This window comes from Leucopleurus acutus (genome assembly GCF_964270905.1).
Source record: "Leucopleurus acutus genome assembly, chromosome: 8".
In the NCBI taxonomy this organism is placed as follows: Eukaryota; Metazoa; Chordata; class Mammalia; order Artiodactyla; family Delphinidae; genus Leucopleurus; species Leucopleurus acutus.
Genome location: NC_139151.1, coordinates 103,953,418 through 103,969,277, shown reverse-complemented (window position 1 = coordinate 103,969,277; position 15,860 = coordinate 103,953,418). Strand labels below are relative to the sequence as shown.

At 54.9% G+C, this 15,860-nt stretch overlaps 1 protein-coding gene across 1 annotated transcript; it reads right to left on the bottom strand.

Moving 5' to 3' along the window:
- Positions 1–1,610: 1,610 nt before the first annotated feature.
- Positions 1,611–15,218, bottom strand: SYT12 (synaptotagmin 12; the record flags this gene model as incomplete). Its single annotated transcript, XM_082843841.1, has 7 exons — positions 1,611–1,784; positions 3,161–3,294; positions 4,161–4,281; positions 4,972–5,187; positions 7,822–8,214; positions 10,316–10,509; positions 15,185–15,218. 7 exons carry the CDS (start codon positions 15,216–15,218, stop codon positions 1,611–1,613), a joined length of 1,266 nt encoding a protein of 421 aa, XP_082699967.1.
- Positions 15,219–15,860: the final 642 nt, after the last annotated feature.

Genomic DNA, 15,860 nt, shown 5'->3' with positions numbered 1-15,860 from the left:
ATCACTGGGGGTAACTGGCTGGGCCTGGGTCTCCGTAGCCCACCAGGTCCAGAGGCAGCCAGCCTGAGGACCTACCTCTCACCTCCCTTCCCCCCATCCCTGTAACCCGGTGGGCCCCCCACCCCTCAGCTGCAAGGGGCGCACAGCGCCTGCTTCTCTGGGGCTGCCTTCGGCGGCTTGGAGCTGCCTCAGTGACACCTAGAAGGCCACGCACGCCTTCCCTCCAAGACTCCTGTGGGTGTGTAACGGTCCAGCCCTTGGCTCCTGGGCAGGACTCCTCTGGGGTGCCATTCGCACAAGCCCTCACCGTTGGGACTCCGCTGAAGCCACAACCTGCCGGCTTCTTCGCTTGCCCCAAAGCCCCCTCTCTGCCTTACAGGGTTCTCCTGAGGGCTCTCCCCCAATAGACCCCTTGCCTGCAAACCTCGGGGTCTGCTTCTGGAATCAGCCTTGGGCAGCTTGTGTCCTGGGGGTCTGAACCAGGCTCCAGAGCCATCTCCCCCGCTGGCATTCAAGCCTGCCCCCCCAACTCCATCCTGACCCCCTCAACTTCCCCTCACGGTCGCCACTCAGGTCGCCCCTTCCTGCAAGGCCCAGCCCAAGGCCTCGGGCTCCACTGTGTCCTCCCAGGTGCCTGCTGCCCACAGAGGCCTCTCCCATGCCCCTCGGCACTCTGTATTCTGCCGCCCCATTGCCCACCAGCACCCCCCAGAGGCTGAGGCATCTCTCTTCCCCGCAGGGCCTGGCCTGAAGGGACACCAACCAACGCCACGGAGCCAATGCCTGAACACAAGGACCTGGCTCTGGGACTCTTTGGACCCCTGGGCCTTATAAGGGTTACAGTTCTATTTCATAGAGGATGACCCAGCGTCCCACATGGCCTGAGGGCCACTGATTGGCCTGGTCCCTCAGTCTCTCCTCCTTCCCAGAGAGAGGCCCTTGTGTCCACGGCAGTAGGGTGAGAACTGCGTTTGTGACAGGGATGTTCTTACCCTGCCATGCTGCGGACGGGCCACTGGCCTGAGACACTCAGTTCTTTCCCTGACCCTCGCAGCACAGCTCCCATCTTGTCCCCGCGCTCCCCGGCCCCAGAGCCCTCCCCAGGTCTACGTGGAGGGGCCGCCATCCGCAAAGAGCAGATCACCAGGGCAAGGGGATCTTGTCTTCCCGACGTCCTAGGGGCTGTGCCTTGTTCGTGTCACCCCAGCCTGTGCCTTGCACAGCACCTGGCCTCCAAGACTCATGGTCCTTGTGTGTGGCCTCCCAGCAGGGATGGGATGTGGGGAGCTCTGAGAGGCCAAGGCCCCGCCAAGGCCAAGGGACAGGCCTGTTGGAGAGCTCAAAATGGGAGCACAGTGGGCCAATGCCTGGCTGCTCTCCCCGGGCCCTGGCCCAGCCACGGCGGGTCCTCAGTGGGAGAAAACCCTGGGTCCCTAGACATCCAGCCAGGCCTGTTCCTCCACCGCAGCCTGGATAGAGGGACCAAGATGGCTCTTGGGGACTCCACCGGGGGACCCCAGCGTTCAATGGTTCCAGCCAGACTACAGAGAAGGGTGCTGGAGCTGAGTTCACGCCGGGCTCCGGTGCCCACCCGGGCCCTGCCCCGGCTGCTAGTTTCGACGGACAGGGTGCCACATGGACACGGGCCTGCGCAGCGTGGCCAGCATCTGGTTCCAGTGCGTGGTGCCCATGCCACTGGCCGACGGCCCAATGATGACATGGCCTACGTTGTCCCCACGGCCATCACTGCTGCTCTCAGCTACCGTCACACGGAGAGACAGGTCCTGGGGAGGAAGTGACATGGGTGCTAGGGACCAGGGGCAGTGCCAGAGGTCCCCCATGGCCCCCAGGCCCCAGCGGGGTGCCAGGCACGGCCCCGTGAATCCTCACCTCTGACCTGTCTAACCTCACAGCCCAGATGTAAATGCTGGCCTCACCACTTCCTTGCTGCGTGACCTTGGGCAGTGACTTGGCTCTTCCTACCTCAGTTTCCCCATCTGTAAAATGGTGATAATCATAGTTCCCACCTGTTCTGGGAACGAAATGAGTTAAAAGGTGTAAAGCACTTAGAACAGTGCCTGCACACCATCAGAGCATTATAGATGTCTGTTGTTAATCCTGAGATAATCATATGTTGGACTCATAACAGGAAGGGAAAGAACTTGCTTGAGATCAAAGTGGTGAAGCTGAGACTGGAACCCAGCCTGACTTCTCTCCTTCCCCTCCCCCCTCCCCTCCCCTCCCCCAACCGCCGGTCCCAAGAAGTGTCTCGCCCTAGGAGGCTGCAGAGTAGGAGTAGTGGCACTAGAACACCCAGGGAAGCAGGGGGCAGACGGGTGGCCTGTCCCATGAGGGTGGCAAGGCAGGACCAACCAGGGATGCTGAGATGTTTTTCTGGATTCCGAACACCCAGAGTGCGGCGGAGTTCTGGGCTTTCAAATTCAGGCCGGCTAGCCCAAGAGGGGAGATTAGGGGGTTTCTGTACAGCCCCAGGGCCAAGCGGCAAGTTTTGGCTCAAGGCACAAAAGGACTTTCTCACGTGGTCAGGAATGCCCAAGGATGGAAGGAGGGAGTGAGGGAAGGTGGTGAGCTCCCCATCCTCTGAGGCATGCAAGCCGGGCCACTTCTGTGGCCCAGGGCACATCCTCTGCAGTCCTCCCACCCTTGGCCTGTGATATCTGTGCTGGGAGGGGGTCTCCCTGGGGCACATCGCCTGCTGAAGGCCAGGGGGGTTCTGGGGAGCTCCACAGGGCCTCTGTAGGCAGAACCTCGGGAGATTTAGGGCCAGAGCTCTGGGCGTTGGGTCAGTCCTGGCTCATCCCTCGTCCTCTGCAGCTCCCTCCACCGGGAACTGTCTTCCCACAGATCTCAGCTTAGCTACCCCCACCTGCAGAGGCCTCCCCTGACTGCCAAGGTCTGGCATGCTCTTAGTGGATGTGATTGTCTGCAGACTCTCCTGCCTGTCCCTTGTGAGCACCAAGGAAGCAATTCCCATGTCCCCAGCACCCACCAGAGGGCTGGTACCTAGTAGGTGCTCAATACACGCTTCTCGACTAGAAAGGTGATGCCTTAAGGCAAACCATCACCCCCTGCAGGAGCTCGGAGGAGATAGACTGGAGGGGATAGAGGGGCCCCCACCCCCTGCGCCATCCCCCCTCACCTGGAGCACGATGGCTGGCACTGAGAAGATCATGGCTTCATTGAACACTGGGTTAGGGTCGTCCCTCTTCACAGCCGTCTTCTTTTTGCTCATCTTCCTCCCATCCTGCAGCAGGTACACCTTGACGAAGGGGTCTGTGGGCGGGGAGGGGGGTGGGGGTGAGAGCCAGTGCGACACTCACTTGGCATAGACCTGCCCGGTCACAGCGGCTCACCGGCCACTCTCTCCTGCAGTCCTGCCATCAGTCCTTTATTGCGTTCCCATTTTACAGATGAGAAAACTGAGGCTCACGCGCGAGTCAGGAGAAGAGCTGGGCTTTGGACTCCGGCAGCCGGCCCACCAGCCCGCACGAGTGCTCCCCTCACGTGAGGCTCTGGGGAGCTCAGCAGACCCACCAGTTTTCATTCTATAAATGGCCCAAACGCAGATGTCGGCCCCGAGTCACCCGGCGCCTGCTCAGTGGAGCCTGACTCAAGGACATGCAGCTCTGGAATAACGAGTCACTGCCTGCTCGTCACTTACCACCCACTGGGTGTCCTTGCTGCACCTGCCTGGACCCGGGTCCCCCAGGCTCCCAGTCAGCCTCCTGCAGCCCTCAGTTTTCAGTTACTCGGGGCTGAGGCTCCTGCAGACCTGACGCATCAGGTCCTGCCTGGCACCTCCACCATCTCGGTGGCCCTGGTCCCCGTTTGGGATCTGGGATGCAGTCCAGCCTCTGGGAAACGCCTACCTTGTTTTCATACCAGTGCCCCAGCCTCCTGCTCTCAGACTCCCATCCCTCCCCCACAGGGGCTCCCTGCCAGCCTCTGTGGTTCCCATGTTTCCCCAGCTAGATTAATCTTCCCACTGTGCATGGCTCCTGAGCCCAGCCAAAGCCAGGGGTGGGGGGCCTGGCACTGTGCCCTACACCTGCTGATGCCTCCAGGTGCCCAGGGCTTAGCAGCTGGGCCATGACTCCCACCTGCCCCACGGAGGAGCCAGGCAGCCAGGAGGGCTTTACCCGCTGTGGTCTTGTCGTTGGTCCAGATGAGATTCTTGGCTTTCACCACGACCACGGTAAGACGCTCGGCCGTTGGGAGGTAGCTGAGGGACAGCAGGATCTCGCCCACAGCGTCAGCGGCCTGGAGGACAGGCGGGTGACTCAGAGGGCTTCTGCCCCTGGACTTGAGGGGCCCAGGGAAAGGCAGAAGCTTCCTTCTCCACTGAGAAGCTGCTGCTCTTGGGGGCCCTTACACCAGGGCACCAGGCTGGTGGGATTGAGAAAGGGACCCCTCTCTTGCTCCACAGCGCCATCCCTGCCTTGTACCGGGTATGGGTCCTGCCTTGGAAGGAAGGCCATAGGTTGCCTGTCAGATGCAGCAACAAAATGCAGTTATGTTCCCTCATTCCAGACCAGAGAAAACATTCTCCGGTAGTAGCACTTACAGGTCCAGGTGGACTGGAATTAGTAGATCATTTGCTTAAAAAACAGTGATGCTCCCTAAGCGCTGCTACATTTATGACGGTAAACTGCAGCTTGGCCTCTGTCTGAAATAACTCACTTGAGGGCCAGAGGAGTACTTCCCTAACAGAAGCTCTACAGGAGTAGAGCTTCTAAAGGTTTGGTGGTAGGAGCAGTAGAAGGGCTGTAAACAGTGGTCAGGGTGCCTTTCATTTGCATGCAGTAAACTGAGTTTCCTTGAGTGTGGCTCAGCTCTTTCTCTAATCTCCTAAAGATGTTGGTGTTCAGGCTGTTGCGAGGACAGTGGATTCCCTCCTCTGAAGTGTACATATGGCGCTGTCCTCAGGCACAGGCAGGTGGGCGGGCTTACCTTGTTCTGGTCCTGTAGGTAGAGCCAGCCGCCGAAGGGCTGCAGCGGGAGGTCGAGCACAGAAAGCTTCAGCTCCACCACCCCTGTGCTCACATTCCGCTCATCTTCATCGATGCCAAACACGGAAAACCGCAGGCTCTTCTCCTCCAGGGCTGCAGGGTCCAGGGGGATGGAGAACTTCTCGTCGAAGAAGATGGAGTAGGCGTTCCTCTGGATCTGCAGAGAGAAAGAGCAGTGGAAGGAGGTCCAAAGCTGGGGAGGAGGTGGCAGCCGGATGCCTGCGAGGCCCTGGCAGGGAGTGAGCACTGGATGGGGTGTCTGGAGACCTGCGCTAGCGTCTTGGCTCTGCTGTCCCCACACTGCAGTGCCAATCCTTCCTTTGGTGTCTCAGCCCTGATGATATAAAAGCCCCCTGTCCTCTTCTCAGTGGTGGCCAATCTAGTGGCCTGGCATTCGAAGCTTCCACAAGCTGACCCCAACTAATTCCCATCCTCAGAGCCCATGGGTCCACAGAACCCTTGCAATGTGCCGGCTGAGCTGGCCATCTTTCTTGCACGTGTTCAAGTCCAGCCCTGGGCCAGGCATGCAGTGAGTAGGGATAACTGTCTGTGAGGTTGAGAGTCACTGATGTCTCATCCCGCATGGGGCCTGGCCTAGGACTCTCTGAACGTTATGGGGTGGATGGACCGATGGAGTGACGAGGCAAGGCTGGGCAGACTCTGTTTCTAAGCCTAGTCCTGCCTGGTGGGCGCCACTGGCCTCTTCTCAGGAAGCCGTGGGTGGGCCCTCTGGGAAGGTGCACTTGTGGGCACTGATCCCCCTTCTGTGGGGGGCCGCTTTGGTCACTGCCTGGCGATATTTTAAGAGAGGAGATCTCATCCCTGGCACCTCGCCTGATGCCAGGGGGCTGCCCAACCTGGGGGCAGCCACCCACTCACTGGGATTGGCTGGGCTGTGATGCTAAGAAGCCTGCATTCTTGGGAGTAAATCTGTCGGTACCTCCAGATGCCCTGAGCTGCACTCTTCGGTCACTGTCTGGGCTGGAAAAGCCTCTTCTTACCCTGCGCCCTGAAGGCTACATCCCCTACCCAATCACCTGCTTGAGAACCAAGGGCGACCCTTCCTTCCTGGGATAAAGCCCACCTCCTGATCCTGACCCTGACATTCAGGCTTTTCACGATCTTTGGCCCTAAATTCCTTCCTCTGGCCAAATTAGCTCCTTGACTGTCCCCTGCCCATAGGAGTGCAGGCTCCCTGACGATCCATTCTCTGTACGTTGCACTTTATGAGCACGTGGAGACCCCTGGGGTGGAGTCCTGGATCTCCTGCTCACTTGCTGGGGTTGTCGTGGGCAAAGCACTTTCCTGAGCCTCAGTTTCCTCATCTATAAGATGCCCTCAATCCAACCCCCATCACTGGGGCTAATGAGAGGGTCGCAGATGCGTTGGGCTCTGTGAACCAGGTTCTCAGCATACATCAGGCCGTGGTGGCTGCTGTCAACGTGCTGCCTCAAGGGATGTGTCCAGAACCGCCCAGGTCCTCCAGGCAGCTGAGGCCACGGGCAGCGTGGATCTGGGCTCAACAGGAACACCTCATGGTCCTGACAGACGACAATCCACTGAGCGCTTCCCAAGGACTGGGCTAAGGATTTTGCATTTCCTGAAGCACTATGATGCTCACTTGACAGATGGGAAAACTGAGTCACAGAGTGCTTAAGTGACTCACCCAAAGTCACACTTCTAGGAAGTAGGGAACCAGGATTTGAACCCAGGCAATCGGCTCCAGGGTCCTGCGCCTAACCACCCACTGGGCTGCCTCTCTGAAGCTGGCCTCCCCTTCTCGGCCCTACGTACGCCCTGGTGGTTGGTTCTAGACCCTCCTAGGGTGAGGGGGGCAGGGTGGGGCAGGAGAGGAATGACAGTCTCCACCTCTGAGGGGCAGCCAATTTCAGCACAGGAAACAGGACTGGACACGGGTGGGTCTCTGAGGAGCCAGAGCCACTTGACCGCAGGATCCTCCTGCCCTGGTCACAGCCCGTGCGGGGCTGACCTCGACCGCTGGTGCTGGGCAGCAGGGTGTCTCACGTAGACCTCTCTCTCTCTCAGCAAGGGGGGCGGATCATGGAGGGGTATCCTGGGGGGTGTGCTGGGTCCCTCTCCTTGCCCCTCCCGGCTTATTCTGCACCCTCCCCCCTGCTTTCGGCCCCAGGGGCTGACCTCCATGGGCTGCATCAACAGGCTCCCTAGGCCTCCGGCTTCCGGTGGGGTCAGCCAGTAGGGGTCACTGGAGGGAAACCAGAGGTCGGAGGGAGGTCGGGGTGCTTATTCCTCCAGGTCCTTCTCGGCAGGATCGCTGCGAGCAGACGGCGCCTCTTGACCAAAGGGCACAGCGCCTATCAAGGTGGCCCTCTGCATACACTGGTCTTTAGGTAACCTCGCTTTCCCCTCATCCCCTCAGGCCAGGGTACCACGCCATCCCTGAGGTCGCCCCCCACACAGCATTATAACAGTCCTGTTATTAAGCTGTCCCCAAATTAGCCAACATGAGCTTGTCATCCCTTCCCTGCCAGGTCCCCAAGTTGACACAACTGACAAATGGACAATTACCACACACTGGATTCATGTGGCAGGACTGCTGAGAACTGCACACAATGGGAGCCTGCAGGTGGAGGCCCCAGACTCCCAGTTCTGTCCTCCCTATAGCCAGCACCTTCCGCTCTGGGATCAGCACCCAAATCTGCTCTCTAGCACCCTCCTCAGATTCTGCCTGGCCCTGCACCCCTGCCTGCCTGGGCAGGACTCCTGAGAGCCCAGGGCACACGGCTGTCCCGCCCTCCCAGCCCCCACTTACCCGGGAAATGCCCACGATCTGCTCATCCGGCAGCAGGCTGACGCGCATGAAGCAGGACTCGAAGCTGGCTTCCTCCCGCTCCAGGAGGTCCTTGCCCTGCAGCACAGCCACGTGGAGGGTGTGGGAGGCGGCATCGTAGTCCATGCTCACCTCCACCTGGCCCAGCGTGAAGTCCTGCCCGAAGGTGTTGCTCACGGAGGAGATGGAGTTCAGGGAGTCGGCCGACTGGGATTTTCGGAGGGTCCCGTAGGGGGCCAGGTCCAGCTCACGGCCCATCAGCTCCAGGGGTCCCAGCTCGCTGATGCTCTCAAAGGTGTCCTCAATGCTGAGGCTGCCTTTGCGACTGGGTGGCCCCCTAGTGCTGGCCCGCTGGGCATTCCAGGCAGGCACTCTCTGGGGGTGAGAAAAAGGGACATGGGAGCATCGAAAGGGCAATAGGCATGGTCTTGAAGAGACAGCAAAGAGATACGGTAAGCCCTGTTCATGCAAGGCACCTCCAAGTTCCCCTTTCGCAAAAACAGGGCATGCCTTAGTTAGGAAGGTCCTTCTTTATTGTTATTTCATGTCAGTTTTCTCTCCCTAACCAGAAGGTAAGAGAGCTTTTTCTCAAAATGTTTATTTATATGGACTGAGTTTCATACATAAAGATGCTCACTGCAGTGATGTTTATAAAAAGGAAAAATAGTTAGCAATCTAAGTGTCCAGCAGAAGGGGAACGGGTAAGAAAACTAGAGTACAGATACTCAATACATGACAGAGCAGCCTCAAAGGAAGTTTACAAAAATGTCTACCACATGAGGAAGTTTTCAAGTTGGATAACACTAACTCTAATATTCAAATTTTTCTTTTCTCTCAATTGACCTTGGGATTTGAGAAAACAAAAACCTTTGTACTGTAAGCATCTCCCATGTTGGTACAGAATCTTCATTACCATAATTTTTAATGGTCCCCTTAATTTGCCATTGAGTGGATTGCCATAGTTTATTTTACTATTCCCCTACAGTTGGACATTTATATTGTTTTTAATTTTTCACAAATATAAACAATGCAGCATTGAATAGATTTCTTTTTTTTTTTGGCCGCGCTGCGCGGCATGCAGGATCCTAGCTCCCTAACTAGGGAACGAACCCGTGCCCCCTGCAGTGGAAGTGCAGAGTCTTAACCACTGGACCTCCTGGTAAGCCCCTTGAATAGCTTTCTTAAAATCTTGACTTAGAGGACATAGTCCCCCCCTTTTTTTTTTAAATCTATTTTATTTATTTTTGGCTGTGTTGGGTCTTCGTTGCTGTGCACAGGCTTTCTCTAGTTGCTGCGAGTAGGGGTTACTCTTTGTTGCGGTGTGTGGGCTTCTCATCACGGTGGCTTCTCTTGTGGAGCACGGGCTTTAGGCATGTGGCTTCAGTCGTTGTGGCACATGGGCTCAGTAGTTGTGGCTCTCGGGCTCTAGAGCACAGGCAGTAGTTGTGGCGCACGGGCTTAGCTGTTCCACGGCACGTGGGATCTTCCCAGACTGGGGATCGAACCCGTGTCCCCTGCATTGGCAGGCGGATTCTTAACCACTGTGCCGCCAGGGAAGTCCTGAGGACATAGTCCTTTTGAAAGCTTTTGATACATGTTTCCAAAATGCTCTTTGGAAAAGTTGTTCCAATTTACAGTCCCTCCAACTGAGCGTGAGATAATTCCTTCCAAAACCCCAAATGAGCGAGCATGTGGGACCTTTATCTGGTAACAGATTCTGGCTATGCTCTCTGGAACTCTACGTGATGTTAGAAAAATTCTCTGCCAATGTTAAGTGATGAAGCATTTAGCAATATATAGAGAGCCCTAAAAATGTTTATACTCCTTGATACAGTAGTTTCACATCTGGGCATTCATTCAAAGTACGTAATCCCAAATGAAGACAAAGTTTTACATGTAAACCATTTACTGCATTATTTATAGTGGCATTTAGTAAACCATGGCACATACACAAAAAGGAATCTTAGGCAGCCATTAAAATAATGTTTACAATCAACAATATGAGAAAGTGCTTCCATTTTACGTGAGATAAAAAGGGTAGGGTATAAAATTCTCTGTAGAGATGACACCCATTGTGTAAAAACTATTCATGGAAAAAAGACCGGGGGGGGGGAGGGGCCTAGATTTAAAATATTGGAAAGAAATAAATCAAAATGTTAATAGTTTGAAGACAATTCACAGTTGCTTGCCTCTGGGTGGTGACATTTGGGGAGGTTTTTCTTCTTATTTTTATTTTCCTGTAATTTTCACAGGATGGTGTTTTAAATTGAAAGCATTCATTCATTCGCCAAGTATTCATGGATTACCTAGCACTGGGCTATGTTGGAATGTGGAGGAGGACAAGGGTCCCTGTTCACAGGAGGAAATTAACCAGGAGGGAGTGAAGGGGGGAGGGAGTGGGGACCAGTCCTGAGAGTGGACGGTTGGGGCATGGGGTGTGCAGTCCAGTGTGCACCCATGAAAACAGAAGCCTCACCTTCTGCTGGGCCTCTGCGTAGTTCTCACCATACTTCTGCTGAAGGTACCTGTAGTCGTAGTTTGGGAACGGGGAGGGGCTGGGGAAGCTCCCCGACGTCCAGAGCTTCCACAGGCTCACAGCTGCAATTCCCAGCAGTGCCAGGGCCCCGGCAGCATAGACACCCACTTCCCAGTCAGGGGGGCTCTTGATGACTGCAAGGCAAGAGCAGAGCAGTCTCTCGTTAATGGGCACTAGGACCCCTCAGTTGTTACACATTCCCACCCAGTGAGCCTGTAGTTCAGCACTGATTTGCTTATTCATTGAAAAAGTATTTATTGAGTGTCTACTATGTCAGGTTCTGTGCTGGGTGCTGGGGATCCAGTGTTGAACAAGCTATACACCCTCCGATACCTGCTTTTAGCTCCTTTCCACAAAAACATACATTACTATCAGGAGCAACACTTGGGTAGAGCAGATGAAGAGCTGTGAACAATGGTTAAATATTCCTTAGGCTTTAAACAGGTAGGGTTTTTTTTAAATTAATTAATTTTATTTTTGGCTGCACTGGGTCTTTGTTGCTGCACAGGGGCTTTTCTCTAGTTGAGGTGAGCAGGGGCTACTCTTCGTTGCAGTGCACAGGCTTCTCATTGTGGTGGCTTCTCTTGTTGCAGAGCACGGGCTCTAGGCACGCGGGCTCAGTAGTTGTGGCTCACGGGCTTAGTTGCTCTGCGGCCTGTGGGATCTTCCCGGACTAGGGTTCGAACCCATGTCCCTTGCTTTGGCAGGCGGATTCTTAACCACTGTGCCACCAGGGAAGCCCCAGATGGGGTTTTTCTTGCCTCTTTGAGTTCTACCTTCAGAGGACTTCTGCTTCCAGATAATCAATGCAGCCTGTTGGGATCTGAGGAAAGTGGAAGGGAACTTGGGGGAGAAAAAGAAATGACCCCCTTTTTGCCTCAGACCTCATCTAAAACAATCCAATGTCCATCAATTGATGAACGGGAAAATAAAATGTAGTACAACCATACAATGGAATATTATTCAGCAATAAAAAGGAATGAAATGATACACGTTATAACGCGGATGAACCTTGAAAACATCAAGCTAAGTGAAAGAAGCCAGTGCCCCAAGACCATATGTTGTATGATTCTATTTCTATGAAATGTCCCAAAGAGGCAAATCTGTACAGACAGAAAGTAGGTTAGTGATTGTCAGGGGCTGCCAGGGGTTGGGGGAGTAGGGGGAAATGTGGAGTGTGGGGTTTATGTTTGGGGTGATGAATATATTCTAAAAGTTGATTGTGCTGACGGTTGCACAATATACTGAAGCCCACTGAATTGTACGCTTTAAGTGAGTGAACTTATGGCCTGTGAGTTTTATCTTGATAAAGCTGTTACCAAAAACCAAAAAACAAACAAACAAAAAACTCAGCCAGAAGTGAGAGGTGGCTGTAGGCTGGGCAGGGCTTGGGGACAAATCCAGATGCTCAAATGCGTTCTGCCCACGGATGTTTTAATAACCTCACTTATCTGAGCCTCACTGTCCCCAAACAGTAATTAACTACCCCCTCAACTGTGTTGGGTAAGTCCTCACCTAGCACAGAGCTTGGCCCACGGCAGAACCATAAATGTTAAGTCACTCTTCTGGGAAACCTGGCTCTGCATTCCCAAAAGAAGCCAATGAGACAGTAGGATTCGTTTTGCAGAAGATCGCGCTGTTGGCAAATATAATTCTCTAAACCATTCTCAGTGTTGCCTCTATACTCGATTCAAATGGGGAAACTGAGACACACAAGAACTTGCCCAAGGTCACAGAGCCAAGAAGGGGTGGCCCTGGGATCCCAACACTGGCAGCCAGATTCCAGAGCAAGCAGGGGTAAAAACCACTGCCCCACCCGGCCTCCACCCAGCACGGTTCCCTAGCAGCAGGGCGGAGAGATGTGGGGAGGGTGTCTCAGGGCGGAGATTTCTCATCACACAGCCACTGAGCACCTACTGTGTGTGAGCACCCTGCGGAGCGGGTCAGCCCCAGGCCCAGTCCCTGTCCTTAATAAGTGGCTCATAGTCTAGTGGGTGGGGTGGGCAGATAAATAGACGAAAGAGTGATGGGGGTCGTGATGAGAACAGCCCAGGAGGGCTTCCCAAAGAGAGATGCCTAAGCTGGGATATGCAGGAGTAGCAAGAAGTGTGCCGGCCAAGGCGCCAGGCACCAGGAGTTTACGGAAGGAAGAGGAGGGTGTGCAAAGCTCAGAGCGTTCAGAGCACCCAGTGAGAGAGAGGGAAGGGGGCATTTGGGGAGGGAGGGGCCACTGCCACTGCTCCCCAAAGCCTGCGCAGGGAGGAATCATCCAGCAATGGGAGGCCCCAGCCGCGCCCTGCTCTGCTGAGCCCAGCCAGCTCCAGCCAGAAACTACCATATTTGCTCACCCCAGAGAAGGGCAGGGCCCAGCCTTCAGCCCTGGCATTTACGCAGCACTTAGCACCCTACGAGTTCCCTACCTCCACTTTCTAGAGGAGAACTGAGGCGGATAGCAGTTAAAGAACACATCTGTTGGGTTGGCCAAAAAGTTCGTTCGGGATTTCGGGCCCAGCTTCTAGACACCCCCGAACGAACTTTTTGGCCACCCCAATATTTATGGGCTCAAGGCCACAGGGGTGAGAAATGGAGAGCGTGGTGCAGGTGCTTTGGCTCCCTGAGGCCACCTCACCTCCCTGGCTCCAGTCTCCTCATCCAGAAAGAGGAGATGACACCAAAAACATCCCCATCCAGTGGTTCTACCCCAAAGGAATTGATTCTAAGGGAAAAATCCCAACAAGTTTTATGTCTGGAGTGAGTCATCGAGTCTGTATTTATAACAGCAGAAATCTGGAAGCAGCCTGAGGGTCCTAGCAAGGGTGCCTGTGGTGCTGCCTCAGGAGGGGTTGTCACTGGGCTTTGAGAATGGCAGTTGAGGTCATCAGGATGTCACCGTGGCAATGCAGAGAATCATTTCAGGCATTGTTAAGAGGAAAAAAAAGACAAAAAACAATCCCCAACATGGTATAAGCACATGATTTTGATGTAAAACTCACGCAGCGTATGGGCAAGGGCTGGGCGGACCAGGGAGGCATGGGAGGCGCCAGAGATGCGGATGGAGGGACGGCGAGCAAACCTGTTTACTCCTGACTTCTGTTGCCGAGAATGTAATTTGTGGGATAAATAAAACCACAACAAAGAGCTACCGGGGGCCCAGGGCCAAGACCTGGCCAGGCTCTCAGGAAGTCCTGGGAGTCCGGCGAATAGGGGATGGGATGGGAACGTACCTGGTGCCTGGAGAGTGAAGTGCATGTGCGGGGGGGCTCCCACCTAGACACACACACAGCCCCAGCCAGCTCACAGGGGCTTGGGTGCTACCAGGGGGCGGGCCAGGGCCCGGGCACAGCGTCCACACAGGCGATGGGCACAGCAAAGTGGCAAAGCAGCACCAGGCTCCCCTGAGAGTGAGGATCCGGGGGCTGAGGGCCTGAAGCCAGCACCCCAGCTGGCATGAAAGGGGGGCCAGGGCCAGGGACACGAAAGGAAAAACCCCAGCAAGCTGACATGAAATGATGACAGTTAATGCTCATTTATTTACCCATTTTATTGCGTACCAGCCTCTGGAAGGTATGAGAAGAATCCCAGGGAACTGAGGTCTGAGCTGAGACCAGAAATGAGGAAGGAGGAATCTTAGTAATAATGGTTCCCTTACTATTTTCCATTCGCCAGGCTCTGTTCCAAACACTTCATGTATACTAACCCACTGAGTCCTCAGAACCACCCTGTGAGGAAGGTTCTATTATTATCCCCATTTTACAGACGATGAAGCTGAGAGATAGAGGAGCTATTCGCTGCCAGACAATCTGGCTCCAGATCTGTGCTCAAAATCTCCACACCAGTCTCAAGGCCTTAGCCAGGCAGAGGCAGTTCCCAAGGGAAGGGAACAGTATGTGCAAAGGCCCGGAGGTCGGAGAGAGCTGTGTTCAAACTGTTGGGCACTTCACACATGTTAGCTCGTTGAATCTTCCCAGCAGTCCCTGAGGCAGGCCGCATCGCCCCCATTTTACAGATGAGTAAGTGGAGGATCACTTACTGACGGCCACGCCAGGGCCTGGACAAAGACCTGTGAGCCTGCAGGTAAAAAGTGAAAATTCCTGGCTGGGAGTTGGAAAAGGTGGTTCCCCCTTGTACGTCCTTCAGCTCAGCCCTGGGCTGGCTGGGGTCTGAGCTAGGGGAGGAGCTGGAGTGATGGGGAGCACCGGCCTGGGAGTCAGGAGACCTGGGCCCATGTCCTGACCCTGTTACTTACTTAGTCACTGTCCCTTTCCTTTGCTGAGCCTGCCTTCTCCCATCTGTAAATGGGGAGGGGAACGTAAGGAGAAAAGATGGCGAGGGTACTTCAGTTCTGACACCATCCATCGTCAGCTGGAGTGTGTCTGGTGTCTTGAGGCCGGTCCCAAGCTCAGTGCCTGCAGGGGCACACATGAGGAGAAGGTGGGAGCTGCCATTCCTGGACTGGGCGACCTCTGAGTTTAATGTCCTGTGGATCTAACATCGACCTTCCTGGGTTTCCTCGCCTTTGGCTCCAGGAATGGCCCCAGGGGAGTGGATTCCGCATGACAGGCTCGACCTTAGGGAGTAGCAGCACATGGGCCTCCTGGGCGACCCCCTCAAGTCCTTCCACCGGAGCAGAAAGACGAAGAGACCTCAGACTGGCCCCAACCCGGCCTCCCCAAGGCTGTGTGATCTTGGGCAACTCACTGACAGTCCTTACCAGTAAAACAGGGCCATGACTGGTGTCCCACTGACATCCCCCACCCCAGGCCCGGTGGGAGGGTCCTGTGAGATGGCACGTTTGCCGCGGGGACTCACCGCTCAGGTGGTATTCTGCCACGTCCACGGCCATGATGCCCACCGCAGGGGCTGAGACTGGAAGGGAGAGGAGAGTCAGTGGAGGGTGCTTCAGAGGGTCATCAACCCCACCCCCCGCTATGGCCCAGGTGCCCATCATCCAGCTCACACTCAGGTGGAGGGGGCCTGGGCAAAAGTAGTGGGTTTTTTATTCTTTCATTTTTATTTTTTGGCTGTGCTGCATGGCATGCAGGATCTTAGTTACCCGACCAAGGATCGAACCTGGGCCCTCCACAGTGGAAGTGCGGAGTCCTAACCACTGGACCGTCAGGAAAGTCCCTAAAATAGCATTTTAAAAAAATGGTGTTTAAAGCTCTTTTCAAGCACTCTGAGACCTCATTTCAGGGTTGCCAAACACAAAAACACAAGACACCCAGTGAAACGCGAATTTTGGATTCGTTTTTAGTAGAAGTATGTCCAAATATTGCATGGGACATGCTTATACTGAAATATTATCCACTGTTTATCTGAAGCTCAAAAGTTGCTGGCATCCCGTATCTGTACTTGCTAAATCTGGCAACCCTGCTTCACTTCCGTCCTACCAACAACAGGCTGACCAGCAGCAACTCTGTTACTCCTTAGAGCGGCCCCTCAGGGTGTTCCCTAAGGCTGACTTCAAATGCTTTTGTTTAAATTG